At 35.6% G+C, this 27,129-nt stretch overlaps 1 protein-coding gene across 1 annotated transcript in view; it reads right to left on the minus strand.

The window, feature by feature from the left end:
- Positions 1–25,246, minus strand: part of dnm1a (dynamin 1a) — an 86,839-nt gene extending 61,593 nt beyond the window's left edge. Inside the window, exons 1-5 of the mRNA XM_039661499.2 lie at positions 24,916–25,246; positions 7,225–7,298; positions 5,685–5,834; positions 3,884–4,087; positions 2,341–2,439 (exon numbers count right to left, since the gene is read on the minus strand). Coding sequence (XP_039517433.1) covers positions 2,341–2,439; positions 3,884–4,087; positions 5,685–5,834; positions 7,225–7,298; positions 24,916–25,076 — 688 coding nt within the window. The 5' untranslated portion in view covers positions 25,077–25,246. The remainder of the gene's footprint in view (positions 1–2,340; positions 2,440–3,883; positions 4,088–5,684; positions 5,835–7,224; positions 7,299–24,915) is intronic.
- Between the last annotated feature and the right edge of the window lie 1,883 nt (positions 25,247–27,129).

Below are 27,129 nucleotides of genomic sequence, written 5' to 3' on the forward strand. Positions count from 1 at the left end.
TAACATGCCATTAGATATTATTAGTCTTGTTTTCCAGGGAAATTAATCAAAATTAAGAGAGTTGATGCTTAAAAAGGCAAAATTATAATGTTATAAATTATAATGTTAATTCAAACAGAAACAGGATTATTTTTCTAACCTCATTGGCAGATAATTTTGCTTTTTTTAAAGAAAAATTTGTTTAGACTTAATATCTTATGGCATTTCAGTACTTTAGTAAATGCATCTTAATTTAAGAAATGTTTGATATTTGGACTGGAAATACTAAGTAAGAAAATCATTTTTTGCAGTGTAAACATTTGCATTTGATCAGTTCTTGCTTTCTCAGGGAATCGAAGCTTGATGTTGAAACACCATATTCTCCTGTTTGTTACTCTGAAACCTTGTTAATTATTCACAGAAACTGCTGAGGAGGGTATTGATCTATTTCTGTGAGTTACAGGGTGTCCGCGGATCCATAAAACGTCTTAAATTCCTTAGTGTAAAAAATAAGGCCTTAATTAGCATTTAAATGTCCTAAATCCACGAAGCCTTGAGCGCCGATTAAAAAAAGTTACTGAAGTCCTTAGAGGACAAAAATATCTGTGTCAAAAACTCTTAATAAAGCTTAAGTTTGCTCTCGTTTTAAAGATCTAATTGGCTCTATAATGCAGCGGAGTATTTGCTTTATAGGCAAAACCTGAGAAATAGTGCCATCCGGTAAAAAATAAATAAATAGTTCACATTTTATATATTTTATATTTTATTATTTTATAGTTAAAAGGCCCCTGGGACTAAAGAATTCAGTTTTAATGGGTTTCAAAGGGGACATTTTTGTCCTTGAGGTCCTATTTTGTGTATAAATAGATTTATGAAAGGAAATTAGGATGAAATGTGAAAATTCCAATAAAAATATACACTTCTGACAAAAGAATTATGCCGTTTGCATCAACACAGCCAAAATAAAAAAATAAAATAAAAAAAAAGGACAGAAATGTCCTTAAAAACACACAAGGGTTAAAAAATGCAACGGAATGATTTAGATTTCAATGCATAAAGGTTAATAAAGACAGAAATGTTATATATTACTATTTGTATTCACAAATAAAACATTATTAATCCATTTATTTGATTCTATATTTTCTTTTTAAAACTTACAGAAATGTGAAAAGCGTCCATTGTTCTTTTGATTTTGATTTTGGTGGCAAGGTCTTGAGAATGCTATTAAATCACATTAAATTGGATGATGCGGATATGAAGTACACATAGACAAAGAATTTATGTCTGGATTAAAAGGTTAAACTTTTGTTGCTCATGCTTTCAGATCCGGAAAGAAAGCATGTTTGTGGTTTTGAAGACGCGTTTGATGGGAAAACCCGACGTGTGTGAAACTGCAGCGTCAGCACACCGCTCTCCCATAAACACCCTCTGTTGGCGAGCAGAGAAAGAAAGCAACGTTTTTTCCAGATGTGTCACTGAAATGAAGACTTTCTGATTCTCTCTCACACTTCCACTAGAGGGAAACCATGAGGCGAGATCTGGTCAGCGGTAGTTTACTTTTTACTAGTAGTTTGCTGTCACAAATGTTGCTGAAACGTGATATAGTTATTTCCACTAGTGTTTACAAAGAAAATAAAAGCCTAATAGTACAAATAATATAAATTTGAAATTAATTATTAATTAAATATTTTATTATACCTGCATGTCAGCCAACATCATTGTTAAATTATAAAATCTCATGGATAAATAAATATTTTAGGACAAAAGTTCAATAGCTGCTCACCGTTTCATCTCAGGACATCCAATGAGAAGTTATTTCAATATATTTAATAAGATTATGAGTAAATGAGCAATGAATTTGTGATATTTAAAAATAAAGTCATTTTATTTCTAATGAATGAGGAAAATAAGAGGGACCTCACAATGTGGGAATTACGATTCGACTACATTTTGCCTTATTAATTTATTTATTTAATAAGTAAAATTTATTTGTGCATTTTTATAAACATAACTAAATACAGGTGAAACCTGAAAAATTAGAATATTGCGCAAAAGTTCATCTATTTCAGTAATTCAACTTAAAAGGTGAAATTTACTAAATATGCATGATTATACTTTTCAGAGGGGCGATATTTATGTATTTAAAACCCTTTTTTATTGATTTCATGTAATATTCTAATTTTCTAAGACTTAGAATTTGGGGTTTTCATAAGCTATTTTTAAAAATTTTCACCTGTAATTATGAGCACTTTTTAAAATAATTACAAATCAATTTTTAACAAATGTAATAGTTTTCATATAATAATATGAAAATTCAATTTCAATAATAATGTGATGAGGACAAAAGCGTTCTGGCCTCACCTCGTCTCAGAGGCAGGAGCTTGTTTTCCAGGATATCCCGAGCGTCGGTCCCTTCATCCATGAGATCCAGTTTAGTGATGACACCGATAGTCCGCTGACCTGCTCACACACACACAAACACACGACGTGTGAGAACACACACCGTTTGGATGCATCACACTGATATTAACCAGTCCCTTTAAGGCAAGTCGTGATTTAGAAGGCGGGACTTATTCCGTCTTTGTATATGTAACGCTTTTCCCCCAAATAAACCTGAAACTATCACACATCGCGAACAGAACTTAAAGCTGCACCAGTTATTTCTGTTAATAATCGCTAAACACTTCACATTTAGGAGAATATTTCCTTTAAAATTAGTGATGCGCGATATATCGGCCACCATATCGGTATCGGCTGATATGTTCATTTTTAATCGGCCCGATAAGAAAATGTGTCTGATATATTAAAGCTGATCAATAATGTATTATTTCCTTCAGCTGAGACTCTTCAGATGTGCACTGTTCAACATGATGATTATGAATTGATTGAAATCACTTGAAAAGAGGATAAAACAGCATTATACTTGTGTGTTTGGGACATGGATTTTAAAGGTGAGACTTTTGTTTTAATAATCAGGCTCTCAAATGATATAAAAATTTGTATTTAGAGTTATCGGCCAATATGTCGGTCATCGGCTTTCAAATGTGATGAATTATCGGTTATCGGTATAGGCCAAAATTGTCATATCGGTGCATCCCTAGTTAAAAGTCTAAGCCTGTTCACAAGTTCAAGAAGATAGTTGAGTTTCTGGCAACACTTTACATTAAGGTTTCATTTGTAAACATTAGTTAACTTCGCTAGTTAACATTTACACTTTACATTCTAGCGTTTTTTACGTTGCCAGTCAGATTATTTTTCAACATTTTTGATCATTTTCGCAAACTTCCACATTGTATGAATATCTGAACATGCAATATGTCAAACTAAATTATTTATTTTAGTACATTAAGTTAAACTAAATGATGTTTAGTTAAACTAAAATAGTTTTTATGGTATTTCAGTTAATGTTTACTTTGCCTTGGCTTTTGGCTTTCTTAGCTGGGGACATTTAATATTCAACAATATTATTAATCTGCCTTACTTAAGGTGGATGATGATGCAATTTTCTTCAAGAAACAAACTTTGTACAAACTCGAAAAATGAGAATATGGTGCAAAAAGTTTATTTATTTCAGTAATTCAACTTTTTCATAAACTATAATCCATAATCATCAAAATTATAACAAATAAAGGCTTGCAATATCTCACTTTGCATGTAATAAGTCTATATAATATAATAGTTTCACCTTTTAAGTTGAATTACTGAAATAAATAAAGTTTTGCACAATATTCTAATTTTTCGAGTTTCACATGTAAAAAAGGTGACTTGACCTTCTCATGTAACAATTTTATTTGTGTGTGTTGTTTTTAAACCCTTTTTTTATAAAATGTAAGCAAATATGAAGTGCTTGAGCTTTGAGGATGTGAGGATGGATGCGCATGATGAGCCGAGACGCGGCACACACCCTGCGGGTCGACTTCTTTGGCGATCTTCAGCGCGTCAGAGTTGGCGAGGTCCGAGTTGGCGGGCGATACGGCGAGCAGAAGACAGTTGTCTTTGGTCACGAACTGCATCAGCATATCTCTGATCTGGTGCTCGATGTCTGCCGGCTGATCTCCCACCGGCACTTTAGTCATTCCAGGCAGATCCACCAGCGTCAGGTTCAGTACTGCAGACAAACACACACGTCAGACTAACACAAACACTGCCATTCTGACAGGAGCTTCTTTAGCTGCAAAAAAATTTTTCCGGTTTCAGTCCAAATATAAAAAAATGCAAAAATCTAAAAGTATTTTGTCTAGTTTGAGTCAAAATATTTAAAAAAATGCTAAAATCTAGATGTATTTTTGTCTGGTTTCAGTCCTAATATCAAAAAATGCTAAAATCTAAAAGTATTTTGTCTGGTTTCAGTCCAAATATCTAAAAATGCTTAAATCTAAAAGTATTTTTGTCTGGTTTCAGTCCAAATATAAAAAATGCTAAAATCTAAAAGTATTTTTGTCCGGTTTCAGTCCAAATAAAAAAAATGCTAAAATCTAAAAGTATTTTTGTCTGGTTTCAGTCTAAATATCTAAAAATGCTTAAATCTAAAAGTATTTTTGTCTTGTTTCAGTCCAAAATTCCAAATATAAAAAATGCTAAAATCTAAAAGTATTTTTGTCTTGTTTCAGTCCAAATATAAAAAATGCTAAAATCTAAAAGTATTTTTGTCTTGTTTCAGTCCAAATATAAAAAATGCTAAAATCTAAAAGTATTTTTGTCTGGTTTCAGTCCAAATATCTAAAAATGCTAAAATCTAAAAGTATTTTTGTCTTGTTTCAGTTCAAATATCTAAAAATGCTTAAACTTAAAAGTATTTTTGTCTGGTTTCAGTCCAAATATAAAAAATGCTAAAATCTAAAAGTATTTTTGTCTGGTTTCAGTCCAAATATAAAAAATGCTAAAATCTAAAAGTATTTTTGTCTGGTTTCAGACCAAATATAAAAAATGCTAAAATCTAAAAGTATTTTTGTCTGGTTTCAGTCCAAATATAAAAAATGCTAAAATCTAAAAGTATTTTTGTCTTGTTTCAGTCCAAATATCTAAAAATGCTAAAACCTAAAAGTATTTTTGTCTGGTTTCAGTCCAAATATAAAAAATGCTAAAATCTAAAAGTATTTTTGTCTTGTTTCAGTCCAAATATAAAAAATGCTAAAATCTAAATGTATTTTTGTCTGGTTTCAGTCCAAATATCTAAAAATGCTTAAATCTAGATGTATTTTTGTCTGGTTTCAGTCCAAATATCTAAAAATGCTTAAATCTAGATGTATTTTTGTCTGGTTTCAGTCCAAATATCTAAAAATGCTTAAATCTAGATGTATTTTTGTCTGGTTTCAGTCCAAATATCTAAAAATGCTAAAATCTAAATGTATTTTTGTCTGGTTTCAGTCCAAATATCTAAAAATGCTAAAATCTAAATGTATTTTTGTCTGGTTTCAGTCCAAATATCTAAAAATGCTTAAATCTAGATGTATTTTGTCTGGTTTCAGTCCAAATATCTAAAAATGCTCAGAAAAATCATGTTAATTTAAACAGAAACAAGATTATTTTTCTTACCTAATTGGCTTTTTTTGGCCTAACTCACTCAATATTGATAGATTTCTCCAGAAAACAAGACATAATATCTTATATAACTCATCAAGTAAATGCATCTTTGATTTAAGAGTCTTTAGATATTTGTAAAGAACTGTAATAATCGCACTCTAAGATCCGAGCTGTGATCTGACCGTTTGGCGAATAGACCCGCAGGTTGATGGGCACGGGTGAGATGCCTTTATTCTGTCCCGTGACCCGATCCGTCTCCGCCTCGATCTCCTGACGCACCTCATCGAAATCCGTGAACTTCTTCCCCTTACAGTGGAGGAACTCGGCATATTCTGAGAGGACACAGAGATCATTACACAATATAATCTCGGAAATAATAGAGAGAAATGTCAATGTTTTTGATAATATAATAGTTTTTTGACTAAAAAAAAATGTTTTTAGCATCATATTTATGAGAATACCTGTTTTGTTTTATAATATTTGCAAATTTACTGCAGATGCTGCATAAAATTAAAATTTACTGCATAAAATTAAATTTACTGCAGATGCTGCATATTTACAGATGAAAATCGAAAAATTTGAATATCGTGCAAAAGTTATAATTTTGATGATTATTTCTTCTTATGAAAACCCCAAATTCAAAATCCCATAAAATTAGAATATTACATTAAATAAATAAATAAAGGATTTTAAATGTCTGCCCTCTGAAAAGTATAATCATGCAAATCTATATAGTTGCTAATGTATAGTTGCATCAGATGTCTGCACTTATAAGTGTCTCATATTCATTAAATTTAATATTGCACATATTTTATATATTGCACATATTTATATTTGTGCTGTTTCTCTTTTACTTGTCTTCTGTTTCTATTCAGAGCCGTGCAACAAAATCTCATTCAACTGTATATCGTGAATGTACTGTTCAATGACAATAAAGTCGGTCTAAGATTAAGTCTAGTTATATATTAGCTTCACCTTTTAATTTGAATTACTGAAATACACAAACTGATGCACGATATTCTCATTTTTCAAGTTTCACCTGAATATGACAAACATTAAGATGAAATTCTGATGCTTGTAATGCAAATTGAGATCTTTATAACAGTCTAAAAGATACTTACATACAATGCATATACAGATGGAAAATGCATTGCATTTTATATAAACTATAGTGTAGAGCTTTGATCATAAAACTAAGCATTTAAATAGCATCTTACTAAGACTTATTATTGGCAGATATTGATATTTATATGACAAAAAATTGAAACTAATGCTTGTAATGTAAATCAATGAGGTCTTTATGAACAATATACTGACATAAAATGCATATAAATATAAATATCTGATGAGAGATGTAGAAATAAACCTTCCTCAAAAGCTTGATGATCATATTTGATACACATGATTGTTCTTAAAAATTGTCTTAAAAAATATATACTAGATAACTAGATAAAAGTTATTCTTACATTAACATTGTAATGAGGTAATTAACTTTAGAGCAAAGTTTTGATCATGTTGATCGATTAGAGATCCACTAATCAGTAAAGATCAACTATTTAGTAAATATCAATAGTTGCTGCTGTAAGTCTGCTCCACTAGAGGGCAGTGTTTCTCAGAGCTTTGTCCTGTTCCTGCAGTCAAACCTGATCCCAGACCAGCGCGGCCCGCTGAAGCGGATGCTGATGTCATGCTGACCTGCTGTTGCTAGGCGACCGGACTCACCTGTGGGGCAGTTGATGAGCTGGAGGACGAGCGGACGGCGGGTGACGATGCCAGATCCGCGCGGGAGGAAGTCCCTGAGGAACAGAGTTAGAGATGCATCATTCTACACACAACTTTACTCTAGCGAACAGGTTGTGTAGAAGGAGAAATGTCTTAAATTAATGCATTTTTTTCTAGTGATAACATGTTTACAAGCTGATTAATTCATAAACTAATCAAAATTTGAAAAAAAAAATGGATTTAAACAAGATTATTTAATAATCTTGGGAACCTCTCTACACCATACATGTAGTGCCTGAACCTTTAAGGTGAAATTAGAATACCGTGAAAAAAACTCATTTATTTCAGTAAAAGGTGAAACTAATATATTATATAGACTCATTACATGATAAAATTGTATTTTATTAAAATGTATTCATTTTTTAAATCTATTGCTCTGAGAACGTGAAGAATTTGTGTGGGACGAATAAATAATGTCAGCAAATCATATAATAATACATAAATATTGTTTAGTGTGCAATGCAAAAGAAAAGTTAAATTAGAATACCAAAATATGCCAGCAAATTACATTTTAAATGTTAACATGTTTATTTACAATCCTGATTTATTTCTAGTAAAATTGTGTTTCATAAAACTTAGAATAATTTTTAATCCTTAAAAGAATTTGCGGAACCAGTTTTGTTAGCGGCACAAATATTGTGATGTGCAGCAAATCATATAATAATAATAAATAAATATTGTTCAATGTGCATTGCAAAAGAAATGTTAAAATAAAACATTCATTTAATTTTACATTTTTATATCTAACACATTGCATGTTCATTAAAGGGATAGTTTGGCCAAAAATTAAAATTAGCCCATGATTTACTCACCCTAGGTGTGTATGACATTATTCTGTCAGACGAATACAATTAGAGTTAAATTCATTTTTTTTTTTTTTAAATGGTTCTTCCAAGCATTATAAATGGATGTGTGTCTTTGGAAGTCCATCAGTGCAACTATCCATGATAAAGTGCTCGACTCGACTAAAAGCCTTCTGAAGTTTGTTTAAGAAAAATATCCATATTTAAAACTGTACTGACTAACATAACTATATAAACAGCCATTATAAAGCAGGGAAGAGCCAGGATATTTATTAATATAACTAGAATAATGTCATACACACAGGATGGCTTCAGGGAGAGTAAATCATGGGCTAATTTAAATTTTTGGGTGAACTATCCCTTTAACATTACATTATAATAGTTTGCTTATTTTTAGGTTATTAATAGCCTAGTTACATTACATTTCTCATGATAATAACGGTCATTTATTCTCTGTATTAATGGCTCTCTATCTCTGAGAAACACGGCTGTGAGTTCTGCACAAGCAAACATGTTCGGTCAGAAGAGAGTGTGTGTGAGAGTGTGTGTGTGACGATCTGATCCTCCAGATGGCATTCACCACAGGTTCTCCTGACAGACATTACACCGGCCATATGGACACACTGATCCAATCACACCAGACAATAATCACTATTGATCTGAAGGACGGACATAGCATTCACACACACACACACACACTTAATTATTTTTTTGGCATGTATATTTCTCTCGGTATTTCTTATTTTTAGTGCTGGGCAGTGATTAATCACATCCAAAATAAAAGTTTGTTTATATAATACATGTGTGTGTGCTGTGTATAATTATTTTGTATATATAGATACACACATGAATCTATATATTTAAGAAAAATATATGTTATTTATATATAACATATTTATATATATACCTATATATATATATATATATATATGAGTAGCACAATTTGTACATGCATATGTGTGTATTTATATATACAAAATTATTATACACGGCACACACACATGTATTATATAAACAAACTTTTATTTTGGATGTGATTAATCGTTGCCTGAAACTACATTATTTAGATTTTAGGGTGAAATGTGACCTGGGCAGATTCACTAAAACACTGGAATCCCTGCAGCCCAGGCTCACAAACATCCCATAATAACAGCAGCTGTGTGTGTGTGTGTGTGTCTCTGTGTGTGTGTGTGTGTGTTTCCCTGTGGAGGAGACGCAGAGGAGGACAAAAAAAGATGTCTTTCTCTCTCCTCTCTCTCGCCCCATCCCCCAGTGTCTGCAGGCAGCTGTGATGATTGACAGTCTGATTTGGCTCCTCCCCCTTCCCATATAATCCCAGAGCTCCGCCCTCCTCCTCCCCCACCGCATGCAGCGTCAGCGTCACACACACACACACACACACACACACACACACACACACATTACAGCACAGAGTCAACACGACCACCAGATTTCAACGGTAAAAAAGAGAGAGAGGAAGAATGCATCGAATGTAGATAGATAGATAGACAGGTAGATAGACATATACACAGATGGATAGATAGAGAGATAGACAGATAGATAGATACATAGATAGACATATAGACAGATAGATAGATACATAGATAGACATATAGATAGATAGATAGATAGATAGATAGATAGATAGACAGATAGATAGATAGATAGATAGATAGATAGATAGATAGATAGATAGATAGATAGATAGATAGATAGATAGATAGATAGATAGATAGATAGTCTTTGAGGTGACATTATAATGTCCTGCTGTTTTCCACTGTTAGGTCTGCAGGTCTGGCTGGTTAACTCACACACCCAACACAAACACCACCTGCTCACGTGTGTGTGTGTGTGTGTGTGTGTGTGTGTGTGTGTGTGTGTGTGTGTGTGGTTGATTAACACACTGTGAAATCTGTGCCATGCCAAGACATCCCTGTCCTCTCAATGTTAGACGTGATCGACAAACCACACTACCTCAAGGTCACACACACACTTTAAAATGAAATAAACTACACTCGTAAAAGCTAATTTGGGGTTAGAAATGAAGCAAGCGTTGGGTTAAATGCCTGGGTTTGTTTATATTTGACCCAAATTTGGGTTGAAACAACCCAGCATCTTTTAAGAGAGTTTAGTATGAGAAACCATGATACTTTAAACTCTCTGAATGATTAAAAAGAGCTTTTATGGTGTATTTGCAGGTATGATGGTGTGGTCACACACACTCCGGCGAATGAAGCGTCAGATTAAAGCAGGGAGTGAACCCACGACCTCAGATTACAGGTAATCCTGCTAAACCCGGCTCATAACACTCCCAGCACCAGACCCGCATCTGACAGTGATATAGACCAGCTTCATCAATGCAGTTCAAACTCGCAGATTAAGACACACTACACACGAATCTCCTTCATTTATAGAGTTATCTCCAGTTTCACAGCAGCTTTACAGTGCAGATTACTAGTGCGAACGACCCTCGTGTTGCTCACTGCAAAAAAATGCTCGTCTTACTCAGTTTTTCAGAATATTTATGACAGTATTTGTCTCGTTTCCAGTGCAAATATCTAAACATTCTTAAATCAAGAAGCATTCACTAGAGGAGTAAAATGACATTAGATATTATGTCTTGTTTTCTGGGAAATAAACTAAAAGTGAATTGTTGATTAAAAAAAGCTAAATTATCTCCCAATGGGGTCAGAAAAATAATCTTGTTTCTGTTTGAATTAACATTATTTTTCTGACCCCATTTATTTCCTCAGAAAACAGGACATAATATCTAATAGCATGTTACTCATCTAGTAAATGAATCTTGATTTAAGAATTTTGTAGATATTAGGACTGGAAACAAGACAAACATTTTAAGTAAGATAGAAAAGCATGTTTGCGGTGTGTGTGTGCACAGATCTGAACAGTAGACGGCTCAGTGTTAGACAACAGGAGCTGTCCGCGGTGCTGAAACAACACACACTTGATTCTGGGAGATCCTGGACGTTACATTTAGGGATGCACCGAAATGAAAATTCTTGACCGAAACCGAAAACCGAAAAAGAGGAAACCAAGGCCGAAAACCGAAACACCGAAAAGAATTATTAGCATCATTGTATTCATGGCTATGACTGTGTACAAACTTTACTAAAATCAAGGCATTGCAATTGCATATTAATATCACATTTTCAAAGAATAAATCAATTACAAATTATGCAAATATTTATTTAGCACAATGCACAGTATAAAATAAAATTCAAACTAAAATGTTTAACTTGACCCCACTCATACACTAAATAATAATCTTCAGGCCTGCAGAAAGGTTTTAAAATGAAACTCTCTCAAAAACAAAGCCGAGCGCAAACTTCTCATCACACTAGCACCCAGTTTGCACGTCTAAATTAGTTACATTTTAAAAATTTGGCATACAATAGCATAAAAAGCCTTTTTAAATGAACAATGGTCCATGTTTAATACAAATGTACATGAAACTTAATGAAACATGTTTAGTGAATGTATTTAAATATTTAAGAGAGCATTAATTTAGTTTTATACATACATATACATAGTTCCCAATCCCACATACATATTTTTTGTAATGTCACAAGTAATAATCTCAGGGTTTACTGGGTTTTACATGATTATTTTTGTATTGGTGGTGGAATAGCCTACTAAAAAATAAGCATTGTCATGTATTTATCTTTCTTCTTCTCACCGATTCCTGATGGTTAGAGGACAGTTACTTGAGTCGTCCCCTGTCGTTTCAAGGAATAGTAAAACGGAGAGCGCGTCAAGTATAAACGAGTATAAAGTGCAGGTCGCAGTTTCTGTTTGCGTCATCACAACATTTCGGCCGTATTGTTTCGGTGATAAAAGTCTTTCGGCCGAAAACCGAAAATGCACTTTTGGGCCATTTTCGGCCGAAAATTTTCGGCGGCCGAATATTCGGTGTATCCCTAGTTACATTCTCAGCTACAACATTGTTTGAAGCGTTAGTTCAGCCAAAAAATGTAAACTCTGTCAGTAATTACGGTCCCTCATGTTGATCAACCCCGTCAGACTTTCGTTCATCTTCAAAACACACATTAAAGGGATAGTTCACTTTGAAATTAATTTTTTTATGTTTTATCTTACCTCAAGGGCATCCAAGATGTAGGTGTCTTTGTTTCCACAGCATTTTCAATTTTGACATGTTTTGGTTAAACCGTTGTTGTCTATCAGTCATACACTGGAGGTGAAGGGGGTCCTCAATCGGTTCACCTCAAAAAGCATGCACAGAGAAGACCAAATCAAACATGATTTAATGACTCGTAAATGTAAGTACACGTTGATTGCCTAAGACACGAAACGAGTGGTTTGTGTGAGAAAACGAACAGTATTTATATCGTTTTTTACCTCGTGTAATCATAGCCATGACAAAATGATCTGACGGCACGGGCGCTTCGGTCTGGAAGTGATCGACGTCACTCTTTGTTTATACAGAGATTTCGTAAGTTTTACCTTTCTCTAAATATTTAGATATACGGGAAACCGCAATGGAAGACGATTTCGGTATATCTAAATATGTTTAGTAAAAGGTAAAACTTCCGAAATCTCCGTGTAAATATTGAGTGACGTCACACGCGAGCGATCACTTCCGGCGTAACATTGAACTGATTCAGTTCGGTTCAGTTGGACATTGAACAACTGATTCAGATCACTGTGATTACACGAGGTAAAAACGATATAAATACTGTTCGTTTTCTCACAAAAACCGCTCGAGTCATTAAATCATGTTTAATTTGGACTTCTCTGTGCTGCTCTTTGGTGGACCCCCTTAGCCTCCAGTGTATGACTGATAGACAACAACGGTTTGACTGAAAAACGTCAAAATTGAAAATACTGTGGAAACAAAGACACCTACATCTCGGATGCCCTTGAGGTAAGATAAAACATATCAAAAATTAATTTCAAAGTGAACTATCCCTTTAAGATATTTGTGATTAAATCTGAGAGCTGTAATTGAATGTAAATGAAACTTGCCGGGCCAGAAAGTTATTAAAGACATCGTTAAAATAGTCCAAGTGACTACAGCGGCTCAATCTTAAAGGGTTAGTTCACCCAAAAATGAAAATTCTGTCAGTATTTACTCGCCCTCATGTTGTTCAACCCCGTAAGACCTTCGTTCATCTTCACAACACAAATTAAGATATTTAAGATATTAAGATCACTCCTGCATACTAGTCCATAGGCTTCTTGAGGGAATGACACTTGCTGGCATCGAAAAGTCATTAAAGACATCGTTAAAATAGTCCAAGTGACTACAGTGGCTCAATCTTAAGTTTATCAAACGACTAGAACACTTTTGTGCGCAAAAAACAACAAAAATAACGACTTTATTTCAACTATTCACTTCCTTCTCCATGAGCCTGTAGTCCGTTAACGTAGTGTGATTGCGTAGAGCTACGTCACACGTAGACTCACTATTGGCCGACGCTGGTCATGTGTGTGTGATGCGTGTGACGTACAATAACAGAAGCTTACGCTATTAAACTAGTAACCTGACTCGCGCAGAGGGAGAAATAAACCAATAGTTGAAATAAAGTCGTTATTTTTGTTGTTGTTTTTTTTTCTCATCGTTTGATATAGTTAAGATTGAGCCACTGTAGTCACTTGGACTATTTTAACGATGTCTTTAATGACTTTCGAGTCATTCCCTCAAGAAGCCTATGGACTGTATGCAGGAGCGATCTTAATATCTTAAATATCTTAATTTGTGTTGCGAAGATGAACGAAGGTCTTACGGGGTTGAACAACATGAGGGTGAGTAAATACTGACAGAATTTTCATTTTTGGGTGAACTAACCCTTTAAATAATCATTATCTCAATGTTGACTAAAATAACCATGATTAACCCATTCCACACCATGTTTGAAACACATAAAACGTGCAAAGAGAGATCGAGAGAGATCCAGAGAGAATCATCATATGTCAGCTTTAATGTCTTTAATGACTTTATTACGGCTCGGCAGAAAACGTTCATTAAGATTCAGAAGCCGACCAAATGTTTGGCTGAAGCTCATTTCACGCTGATGCTCACAGATTAGGATGAAGAACACGGTGTCCCTTAATCAACGAGAGACCGACCGTCTGAGTTTCTGTGAGTCTCAGTCCAACACGCCATCTTTACTCAGACCTCCGTCACACTCAAACCAAGACACCCTAGAAACCACAAAACCACCAAACGCACTAGCATAGAGTGCAGATCCATTCATTTTCTCCACAGGGAAACAATAACTTTTAAAGCTTTAAAGTCATCCTGCAGTCAACCATTAAAACTAAATGTTGTTTCTTTGAAAAAAATGTCTTTCTGCCTTAAAATATCTCGAATGTAACTCGACACCCTCGCCTCATTTAGTATGCGTGGTTCTATGAATATGCAAATGAGCCCCGCCTCCACTCCCTCACTCAGAGATCCACTGGTTGACGATCACACGTTGATCTGATTGGTTGCAAGGACGTTTGTGACGTCAGAAACACCAGCGATTTCAAACCGTGTTTTTGAGACGTAGTTTCAGTTTTAAGGAGGAAATACTCGGCAATGCTGTCCACTTATCAACTTACACATGATTTAATTAAAAACACCACATACACACATAAACAACATTAAAAGCTGGATTTTCACCACAGGGGGACTTTAAAGACAGCTCTACTGTGAGCTATAGGTTTTTAATTTAAGTTGAAACCCACATTATTACAGCTTTTTTAATATAATCATGTTATAAATAAACTACATTACCCATGATGCTGTACAGAAAATTAGAGTTGAAGAAAGCAACATGCGCTAAAAGATCTCGTTAGCTCCGCCCACTCCCATGAAGCACTGCGAGTGACATAATCAAGTTAATCTCTCTCCGCTCCCGTTAAACCATTGTTTTTAACTCTATTATGCTGTTCGCAATTCTTCATGGGATTGTAGTTCAGTGGGACTTGTAGTCCTTCATTAAAGTTGATAAGTTTTACAGTTTTTGTCTGATTTTCTAATATTTTTTTGCTTCAAATCAAAGTTTGTAGTGTTATGATTCTCCTCGTAGCCGATTGTCTTAGTTCATGGTTTCTAACGCTTGAAATATTAAATGCAAACATTATAGATTTCCTTCAGAAAATGTGCTTCCTATTCTATATTATAGAAATCATATTGATATAGCAGTTTTTTTGTGTTTGTTTGTTTGTTTGTGGAAAACTACATCCAAAGCACACAAACAATGCATCACCATGACAAAAAGCAATGTAACCAACTTATGCAAACATAAGACCGACCGTTTCTATTAAAAGTAAAAAGGATCACCAGCAAGCAGCTTAATCCAGGCCACAAGATTACAAACGCAGAAGAGCATCCAGTGATCGTGTGAGAATGTGTTCATGAAACACACATAACCTTATGCACATCACTTCATCTGGTTCACACTTTAAAAACACGACCAGACTCGGTTATTAGAAAATATTGCACATCGTTAGTCATGTTAGTTTTTAATGCATTAACTAGTGGGGGGGAAATATAAAGTGTAACCTTGTTTGTTTCTGAAAGCTTGAACTGTGTTTTCAGTAAATGAGGATTGAATATAATAATTATATAATAGGTGTTTTGTCACTTGTTTTTTTTTTTTTGTAATATTGTGCAGTTTATGATTTACAGTAAGTTTCTGTAGCCAAAACAATGGCTTAATATTTTTGTATGTTTTTCTGTTTCTTAGTTTTGAGATTCATAGCCCTTTTACTGTTTTTTTGCTGAAATGTATATTTGTAGACTCCCGATGTGACAACATGCCCCATTATAGAGGCCAACTTTTGTTGAATTAGCCATTTTTATCTTTTTTTCAAGGCAATATATGCTCAAAAATCACTAAGATTGAAGAGAACAAATGCACTAATCACTGAAAACTGTTTATTCTGGGACTAAATTGTTCTGTGGATATTTTTGAACATGATGGAGAGTTAGTTACATGATGCAGTGATATTTTTAAACTATAATAATATAATATACTATTATAGTTTTTATATATATATATATATATATATAGAATTTTTTGGTTTCGTTTTAAATTTCGTTAAACTTTAAGCAATTTTTACATGTCTATACATTTTATATTTAGAGGTTAAACTTAATAAAATTAGAAATGTTGCTTAAATATAATAACGCTGTAGAGATGACAAACAACAACTGTGGCATCTGGGTCATTTACACTGAACTTTATTATTTAGGTTTATTTAGAGGTTTAGTCACTGATTGTTCCTGTGGTGAATAACACAACATCTTTATTTAGATGTAATTAGTAGTTTTCCAAGATTTGTGAGGCTTTCCAGAATTTGAACAACGAACTCCCGCAGGATAATTACAGAGTCTGTTTGACTCGAAATCTAAATATAGGAAGAGGCTTTTGTTAAAGCACTGTAGAGGTAATGATGTTAATTTTGCCAAATTAAAATAGCAGATTGTGCTTCTTCTCACCATCTGCAAGGAGTCCATATCCAAAATCCTGATCATTCATAAGGACCAAAATAAATAAAGGGGTAATAACATTTTTGACATCTAAAAGGTTTTTGTGCATTTAAAGGGGTCATGGCATGGATGTTTTTATTATTTTTATGTTCCTTGAGGTTCACTTATAATGTTAAGTTTTTTTGCACAAAAAAAAAATATATATATATATAAAAATGAGGAAAAACGATCATTTGTAACCCTCAAATTGAGCCTCGGTCTGAAATGATCAGTTTTCCTTTAAGGCATGTCAGTAATGGCACTGTTATGATTGGCTAAGGTCACTGCAGCGAAAACATTATGCCCAATCACTATTGAAAACATTATTCATATAAAATCGTAATTTACAGAAAAAACATTATGAAATCATGCTGTCAGAACAAGCTCCAAAAACAGCTTGTTTGAATATTGCGGGATCTGTGATGTCAAACAAGAAAATACATTTCCATATGCCCGCCTCCAGAGCAAGACATCAACCAATTGTTATAGATCATCACATGAGGCCTGCCTGCTAGCTTTCACTTTATGGCTGACATTTGCCTACACTGGATGCGAGTGTCGCGTCAAAAGCAAACAGAAGCCATTATAATGACTGACGCTGATACACCGATACAGTATACAGATGTGTGTTCAGATTATAATGACTGACGCTGATACACCGATACAGTATACAGATGTGTGTTCAGATTATAATGACTGACGCTGATACACCGATACAGTATACAGATGTGTGTTCAGATTATAATGACTGACGCTGATACACCGATACAGTATACAGATGTGTGTTCAGATTATAATGACTGACACTGATACACTGATACAGTATACAGATGTGTGTTCAGATTATAATGACTGACGCTGATACACCGATACAGTATACAGATGTGTGTTCAGATTATAACGACTGACGCTGATACACCGATACAGTATACAGATGTGTGTTCAGATTATAATGACTGACACTGATACACTGATACAGTATACAGATGTGTGTTCAGATTATAATGACTGACGCTGATACACCGATACAGTATGCAGATGTGTGTTCAGATTATAACGACTGACGCTGATACACCGATACAGTATGCAGATGTGTGTTCAGATTATAACGACTGACGCTGATACACCGATACAGTATACAGATGTGTGTTCAGATTATAACGACTGACGCTGATACACCGATACAGTATGCAGATGTGTGTTCAGATTATAACGACTGACGCTGATACACTGATACAGTATACAGATGTGTGTTCAGATTATAATGACTGACACTGATACACCGATACAGTATACAGATGTGTGTTCAGATTATAATGACTGACGCTGATACACCGATACAGTATACAGATGTGTGTTCAGATTATAATGACTGACGCTGATACACTGATACAGTATACAGATGTGTGTTCAGATTATAATGACTGACGCTGATACACCGATACAGTATACAGATGTGTGTTCAGATTATAATGACTGACACTGATACACCGATACAGTATACAGATGTGTGTTCAGATTATAATGACTGACGCTGATACACCGATACAGTATACAGATGTGTGTTCAGATTATAATGACTGACGCTGATACACCGATACAGTATACAGATGTGTGTTCAGATTATAATGACTGACGCTGATACACCGATACAGTATACAGATGTGTGTTCAGATTATAATGACTGACGCTGATACACCGATACAGTATACAGATGTGTGTTCAGATTATAATGACTGACGCTGATACACCGATACAGTATACAGATGTGTGTTCAGATTATAATGACTGACGCTGATACACTGATACAGTATACAGATGTGTGTTCAGATTATAACGACTGACGCTGATACACCGATACAGTATACAGATGTGTGTTCAGATTATAATGACTGACACTGATACACTGATACAGTATACAGATGTGTGTTCAGATTATAACGACTGACGCTGATACACCGATACAGTATACAGATGTGTGTTCAGATTATAATGACTGACGCTGATACACCGATACAGTATACAGATGTGTGTTCAGATTATAATGACTGACGCTGATACACCGATACAGTATACAGATGTGTGTTCAGATTATAATGACTGACGCTGATACACCGATACAGTATACAGATGTGTGTTCAGATTATAATGACTGACGCTGATACACTGATACAGTATACAGACGTGTGTTCAGATTATAATGACTGACGCTGATACACCGATACAGTATACAGATGTGTGTTCAGATTATAATGACTGACACTGATACACCGATACAGTATACAGATGTGTGTTCAGATTATAATGACTGACGCTGATACACCGATACAGTATACAGATGTGTGTTCAGATTATAATGACTGACGCTGATACACCGATACAGTATACAGATGTGTGTTCAGATTATAATGACTGACGCTGATACACCGATACAGTATACAGATGTGTGTTCAGATTATAATGACTGACGCTGATACACCGATACAGTATACAGATGTGTGTTCAGATTATAATGACTGATGCTGATACACCGATACAGTATACAGATGTGTGTTCAGATTATAACGACTGACGCTGATACACCGATACAGTATACAGATGTGTGTTCAGATTATAATGACTGACGCTGATACACCGATACAGTATACAGATGTGTGTTCAGATTATAACGACTGACGCTGATACACCGATACAGTATACAGATGTGTGTTCAGATTATAATGACTGACGCTGATACACCGATACAGTATACAGATGTGTGTTCAGATTATAATGACTGACGCTGATACACCGATACAGTATACAGATGTGTGTTCAGATTATAACGACTGACACTGATACACTGATACAGTATACAGATGTGTGTTCAGATTATAATGACTGACACTGATACACTGATACAGTATACAGATGTGTGTTCAGATTATAATGACTGACGCTGATACACCGATACAGTATACAGATGTGTGTTCAGATTATAACGACTGACGCTGATACACCGATACAGTATGCAGATGTGTGTTCAGATTATAACGACTGACGCTGATACACCGATACAGTATGCAGATGTGTGTTCAGATTATAACGACTGACGCTGATACACCGATACAGTATACAGATGTGTGTTCAGATTATAACGACTGACGCTGATACACCGATACAGTATGCAGATGTGTGTTCAGATTATAACGACTGACGCTGATACACTGATACAGTATACAGATGTGTGTTCAGATTATAATGACTGACACTGATACACCGATACAGTATACAGATGTGTGTTCAGATTATAATGACTGACGCTGATACACCGATACAGTATACAGATGTGTGTTCAGATTATAATGACTGACGCTGATACACTGATACAGTATACAGATGTGTGTTCAGATTATAATGACTGACGCTGATACACCGATACAGTATACAGATGTGTGTTCAGATTATAATGACTGACACTGATACACCGATACAGTATACAGATGTGTGTTCAGATTATAATGACTGACACTGATACACCGATACAGTATACAGATGTGTGTTCAGATTATAATGACTGACGCTGATACACCGATACAGTATACAGATGTGTGTTCAGATTATAATGACTGACGCTGATACACTGATACAGTATACAGATGTGTGTTCAGATTATAACGACTGACGCTGATACACCGATACAGTATGCAGATGTGTGTTCAGATTATAACGACTGACGCTGATACACCGATACAGTATGCAGATGTGTGTTCAGATTATAACGACTGACGCTGATACACCGATACAGTATACAGATGTGTGTTCAGATTATAACGACTGACGCTGATACACCGATACAGTATGCAGATGTGTGTTCAGATTATAACGACTGACGCTGATACACTGATACAGTATACAGATGTGTGTTCAGATTATAATGACTGACACTGATACACCGATACAGTATACAGATGTGTGTTCAGATTATAATGACTGACGCTGATACACCGATACAGTATACAGATGTGTGTTCAGATTATAATGACTGACGCTGATACACTGATACAGTATACAGATGTGTGTTCAGATTATAATGACTGACACTGATACACCGATACAGTATACAGATGTGTGTTCAGATTATAACGACTGACGCTGATACACTGATACAGTATACAGATGTGTGTTCAGATTATAATGACTGACACTGATACACCGATACAGTATACAGATGTGTGTTCAGATTATAATGACTGACGCTGATACACCGATACAGTATACAGATGTGTGTTCAGATTATAATGACTGACGCTGATACACCGATACAGTATACAGATGTGTGTTCAGATTATAATGACTGACGCTGATACACCGATACAGTATACAGATGTGTGTTCAGATTATAATGACTGACGCTGATACACCGATACAGTATACAGATGTGTGTTCAGATTATAATGACTGACGCTGATACACCGATACAGTATACAGATGTGTGTTCAGATTATAATGACTGACGCTGATACACTGATACAGTATACAGATGTGTGTTCAGATTATAACGACTGACGCTGATACACCGATACAGTATACAGATGTGTGTTCAGATTATAATGACTGACACTGATACACTGATACAGTATACAGATGTGTGTTCAGATTATAACGACTGACGCTGATACACCGATACAGTATACAGATGTGTGTTCAGATTATAATGACTGACGCTGATACACCGATACAGTATACAGATGTGTGTTCAGATTATAATGACTGACGCTGATACACCGATACAGTATACAGATGTGTGTTCAGATTATAATGACTGACGCTGATACACCGATACAGTATACAGATGTGTGTTCAGATTATAATGACTGACGCTGATACACTGATACAGTATACAGACGTGTGTTCAGATTATAATGACTGACGCTGATACACCGATACAGTATACAGATGTGTGTTCAGATTATAATGACTGACACTGATACACCGATACAGTATACAGATGTGTGTTCAGATTATAATGACTGACGCTGATACACCGATACAGTATACAGATGTGTGTTCAGATTATAATGACTGACGCTGATACACCGATACAGTATACAGATGTGTGTTCAGATTATAATGACTGACGCTGATACACCGATACAGTATACAGATGTGTGTTCAGATTATAATGACTGACGCTGATACACCGATACAGTATACAGATGTGTGTTCAGATTATAATGACTGATGCTGATACACCGATACAGTATACAGATGTGTGTTCAGATTATAACGACTGACGCTGATACACCGATACAGTATACAGATGTGTGTTCAGATTATAATGACTGACGCTGATACACCGATACAGTATACAGATGTGTGTTCAGATTATAACGACTGACGCTGATACACCGATACAGTATACAGATGTGTGTTCAGATTATAATGACTGACGCTGATACACCGATACAGTATACAGATGTGTGTTCAGATTATAATGACTGACGCTGATACACCGATACAGTATACAGATGTGTGTTCAGATTATAACGACTGACACTGATACACTGATACAGTATACAGATGTGTGTTCAGATTATAATGACTGACACTGATACACTGATACAGTATACAGATGTGTGTTCAGATTATAATGACTGACGCTGATACACCGATACAGTATACAGATGTGTGTTCAGATTATAACGACTGACGCTGATACACCGATACAGTATGCAGATGTGTGTTCAGATTATAACGACTGACGCTGATACACCGATACAGTATGCAGATGTGTGTTCAGATTATAACGACTGACGCTGATACACCGATACAGTATACAGATGTGTGTTCAGATTATAACGACTGACGCTGATACACCGATACAGTATGCAGATGTGTGTTCAGATTATAACGACTGACGCTGATACACTGATACAGTATACAGATGTGTGTTCAGATTATAATGACTGACACTGATACACCGATACAGTATACAGATGTGTGTTCAGATTATAATGACTGACGCTGATACACCGATACAGTATACAGATGTGTGTTCAGATTATAATGACTGACGCTGATACACTGATACAGTATACAGATGTGTGTTCAGATTATAATGACTGACGCTGATACACCGATACAGTATACAGATGTGTGTTCAGATTATAATGACTGACACTGATACACCGATACAGTATACAGATGTGTGTTCAGATTATAATGACTGACGCTGATACACCGATACAGTATACAGATGTGTGTTCAGATTATAATGACTGACGCTGATACACCGATACAGTATACAGATGTGTGTTCAGATTATAATGACTGACGCTGATACACCGATACAGTATACAGATGTGTGTTCAGATTATAATGACTGACGCTGATACACCGATACAGTATACAGATGTGTGTTCAGATTATAATGACTGACGCTGATACACCGATACAGTATACAGATGTGTGTTCAGATTATAATGACTGACGCTGATACACTGATACAGTATACAGATGTGTGTTCAGATTATAACGACTGACGCTGATACACCGATACAGTATACAGATGTGTGTTCAGATTATAATGACTGACACTGATACACTGATACAGTATACAGATGTGTGTTCAGATTATAACGACTGACGCTGATACACCGATACAGTATACAGATGTGTGTTCAGATTATAATGACTGACGCTGATACACCGATACAGTATACAGATGTGTGTTCAGATTATAATGACTGACGCTGATACACCGATACAGTATACAGATGTGTGTTCAGATTATAATGACTGACGCTGATACACCGATACAGTATACAGATGTGTGTTCAGATTATAATGACTGACGCTGATACACTGATACAGTATACAGATGTGTGTTCAGATTATAATGACTGACGCTGATACACCGATACAGTATACAGATGTGTGTTCAGATTATAATGACTGACACTGATACACTGATACAGTATACAGATGTGTGTTCAGATTATAATGACTGACGCTGATACACCGATACAGTATGCAGATGTGTGTTGATGACGCTGATTGTAACATGAATGGTGAAGCTGCCACTTGGGATACTAAATTGGATATTATTCCACTGGCAAAATTAAATTAAAATGCACAAATCTAGCTGTGTTATGTGGCTCTCTGAGAGCATCAGTGCCTCACACACGACCTCCGTCAGCAGCAAGAGTTGCTGAATCATGCAGTGTACGACTTAGATACACACACACACACACACACAACCAAAAAAATTCCCCCTCCAGATTTAACAGAGTCCAAAAACACTGGCACTCAAGTCAGTGCAACACGAGCCTGTCGCTCGATGCGTTTATTTATTTCAGTGTTGATATGATGTCGTGATGTGAGGACTGCCAATTCTGAGCAATGCTAATGTTAATTAAAACCTGTCAATCACCAATATATCCTTAGAAACAGACTTTAGCTAAATAATATATTGTGGCATCGTCCTTCTCAATGTTTATAATGCATCACACTCAAAACCCCTGTTTTCTGAATTTGTGCTCTATGATGAGACATTTTACATTAACTAAAACGCCACTATGATGCTTGAATGTTGTGGGTGGTTGCTAGGGTGTTGCTAAGATGTTCTAGGTTGCTAGGGTGTCACATGTCTGATCGTCTGGATATCTAGATGTGATTTGAGTCCTTTAATGTGTATCTGTAGGTTTTTTTTTTACACCTGTTTTCTGGCCCAGCAGGTGAAAACGGTGCATTTGACACTTAGTAGTAGATTTAAGGGAATCGTTCATGTCTGGAGAACACTACTAATCAGCTCGCAAACACTACTAATGAGGATTTTGTTGTTGTTGCATGCATGAAACCAAATGTTTTCTGTTTTTATATTGAAACAATGCCATGCAACATTAGAGAACGTCTCCATAATAAAAGGGCAGATAATTGTCATGTTTAATTGCTTATGCATAATCTCAGTTCATTATGACCAGGTTGAATCTGCACCAGCATCCATCTTTCACACAGTATTTCTATTATGGCTTCTGAGCTTGTGCATTATTATTATTATTATCATCATCATCATCACAGATTTCACTAATGATGATGATGCACTAATGCATATTGAAGAATACACTATAAATTACTACTGAGGGGGGATTATGTAACTAGATTTAGATGTGTTGTTGTGAAAATGGCTGGTGATTTTATGATCCTCCATCATGCCTCAATAACACTTAAAGGTTATCATCATCACAATGACCTTTGCATATCATTGATGCATGACTGAGCTGGAATATAAGATTGATACTGCTTTATTATTGTATGTTATTATGTGATTATAATGCATGAACGACTTACTTCCCCACGAAGTTCTCGAGCACGGAGCTTTTCCCGGCGCTTTGTCCGCCCACCACCGCGATCTGCGGCAGGTCCAGCTCCGCGTTCTGCCCGATGGCGGAGAACGCATCTTGCATTCGGTTGACCAGAGGAATCAGATCCTCCATCCCCCGGTTCCCCATCGCGATGACCGGCAATGAATGAATATGTGTTTTAAGTGAATTTCTGCATTGATTTATTCCGTCTCTCTATCTCTCTCTCTCTTTCTCTCACGATCACGCTTTCAGGACGGATCTTATTTCGGCATTTATTCTGTCTCTCTTTATCTCTCTGTGTGTGTGTCTGCAGTCCTTCTGAGTAGTGATGGCCGGTTCGTGAACGAATCGTTCTTTTGAACTGGTTCTTTTTAGTGAACCGGTCGAACCAGTACACTAAATCGGACTGAATCGTTCGAAACAGTTCGCGTCTTGCGTCAGCGCTAAACCACAAGTTACTAAAGTTACTCACTTTCAGACATGCCTGACAGTCCCTCCGAATCGAAATAAACCAATATCCATTAGTACAATTTATTCAGTAACTCAAAAAGTTCACTGAACGGAGACATATGCTGGTACTGAGAGAAGTGATGAGCACGAGCAGCTGATACTGCGCATGCGTGTACTACCGAACGTACAGGTACAGCGGTCGGATACCCAGTACAGAACCGAGACACGTTCGACATATTGAGAACTGATGAGTTGATGAGCTGAGCATGCGTGCATTTTTTTCTGAGGGACGAAATGTACGTTTCCATGTCTTTAGTTGAACATCAGTAAGTGTAACAAAATAAAACATTTTGGAAACATGTTTATCACATTACTGTATCACTGTATTATTTTAACGATTGGAAATAATGATTGGATTCTAAAACTGTCAAACTACTAAACATTTCTTATTATACTAAAAAAATATTTTCAGGAACAGCTCATTTAATTTCTAAGTAACAATATAAATCATTGATGTAAACTCTTGCCAATGTTTGGTGCACTGCTTAGTAAATGTTTATAATGTGTTAACATGACGAATTAAACATGTTTAATTCGTTATGTTAACACATTATAAACATGTATATACTGTATAGGCTACAGAAGGCTATATTGGAGACAGACATGCATCGATTTTTTAGTTTTGTCGACTGTATATTCAGGTTTCAGCTCAGCACACAACTATGCTATGGTTCTCGAGTCGAGAACTGGTTGTTGCAGTTCTTGAATCACTAGTACAGAACCGAGAACTGTTTCTTTCGGACACGTTCGATACGGAGAACCGACGAGCTGGAGATACTGCGCATGCGTGATAGCACCGTCTCTGAACAGAACTTTCTTTCGGCCCGCTGATCCTGTGATGATACATGCGCACGCACGGGTGAACCCAGGACTTAAATGAGAGGGCGAATCGGCGAAATGTAAGTTTATTTAATAACAAATAAAATGATGAAGACCATTTATGCATTTTATATATTTAAAACATGTAAAACATCCGCGTTAGCACATCGCCTAGGCTGCAGCAGGGTTCGTTTTCAAAATGTAAATGTAAGAAACTTATCCAAGATGATTCTGACAATGCATGCTTTTATTTAACTGAAGTTGTGATTACAAATGCCTTTAATTTGAAGTATTTTTAAACGCCGGGATAAAAGAATTGACGTCATTACGTGATGACGTAAAAGAACTGGTGAACCGGTTTTTTGAACCGGTTCATTAAAACGAACTGTCCGAAAGAACCGGTTCGCGGAAAAGAACCGGACTTCCCATCACTACTTCTGAGATGATGATGAGCTGCTTTTCTCTCAGTGAGCGCGCGCGCGGGCACGAGCTGCAGCACCGAGTTCTCTCAGTAGTGGGCGCGCTTGTTAAAGTCAAAACAATGTTAATGAGATCTATCTATCTATCTATCTATCTATCTATCTATCTATCTATCTATCTATCTATCTATCTATCTATCTATCTATCTATCTATCTATCTATCTGTCTGACCATCTATCTATCTATCTATCTATCTATCTATCTATCTATCTATCTATCTATCTATCTATCTATCTATCTATCTATCTATCTATCTATCTATCTATCTATCTATCTATCTATACATACATACAAGTAAAATTAACATTTTTTTCCAGACTAGAGCAATACTGCCTTGCGCGAATTGATCACAGAATGCCGATTAAAGTCGTATGAAATACAAATATAATAC

Source organism: Pimephales promelas, chromosome 4 (assembly GCF_988280905.1).
Source record: "Pimephales promelas chromosome 4, fPimPro1.hap1.1, whole genome shotgun sequence".
Lineage (NCBI taxonomy): Eukaryota > Metazoa > Chordata > Actinopteri > Cypriniformes > Leuciscidae > Pimephales > Pimephales promelas.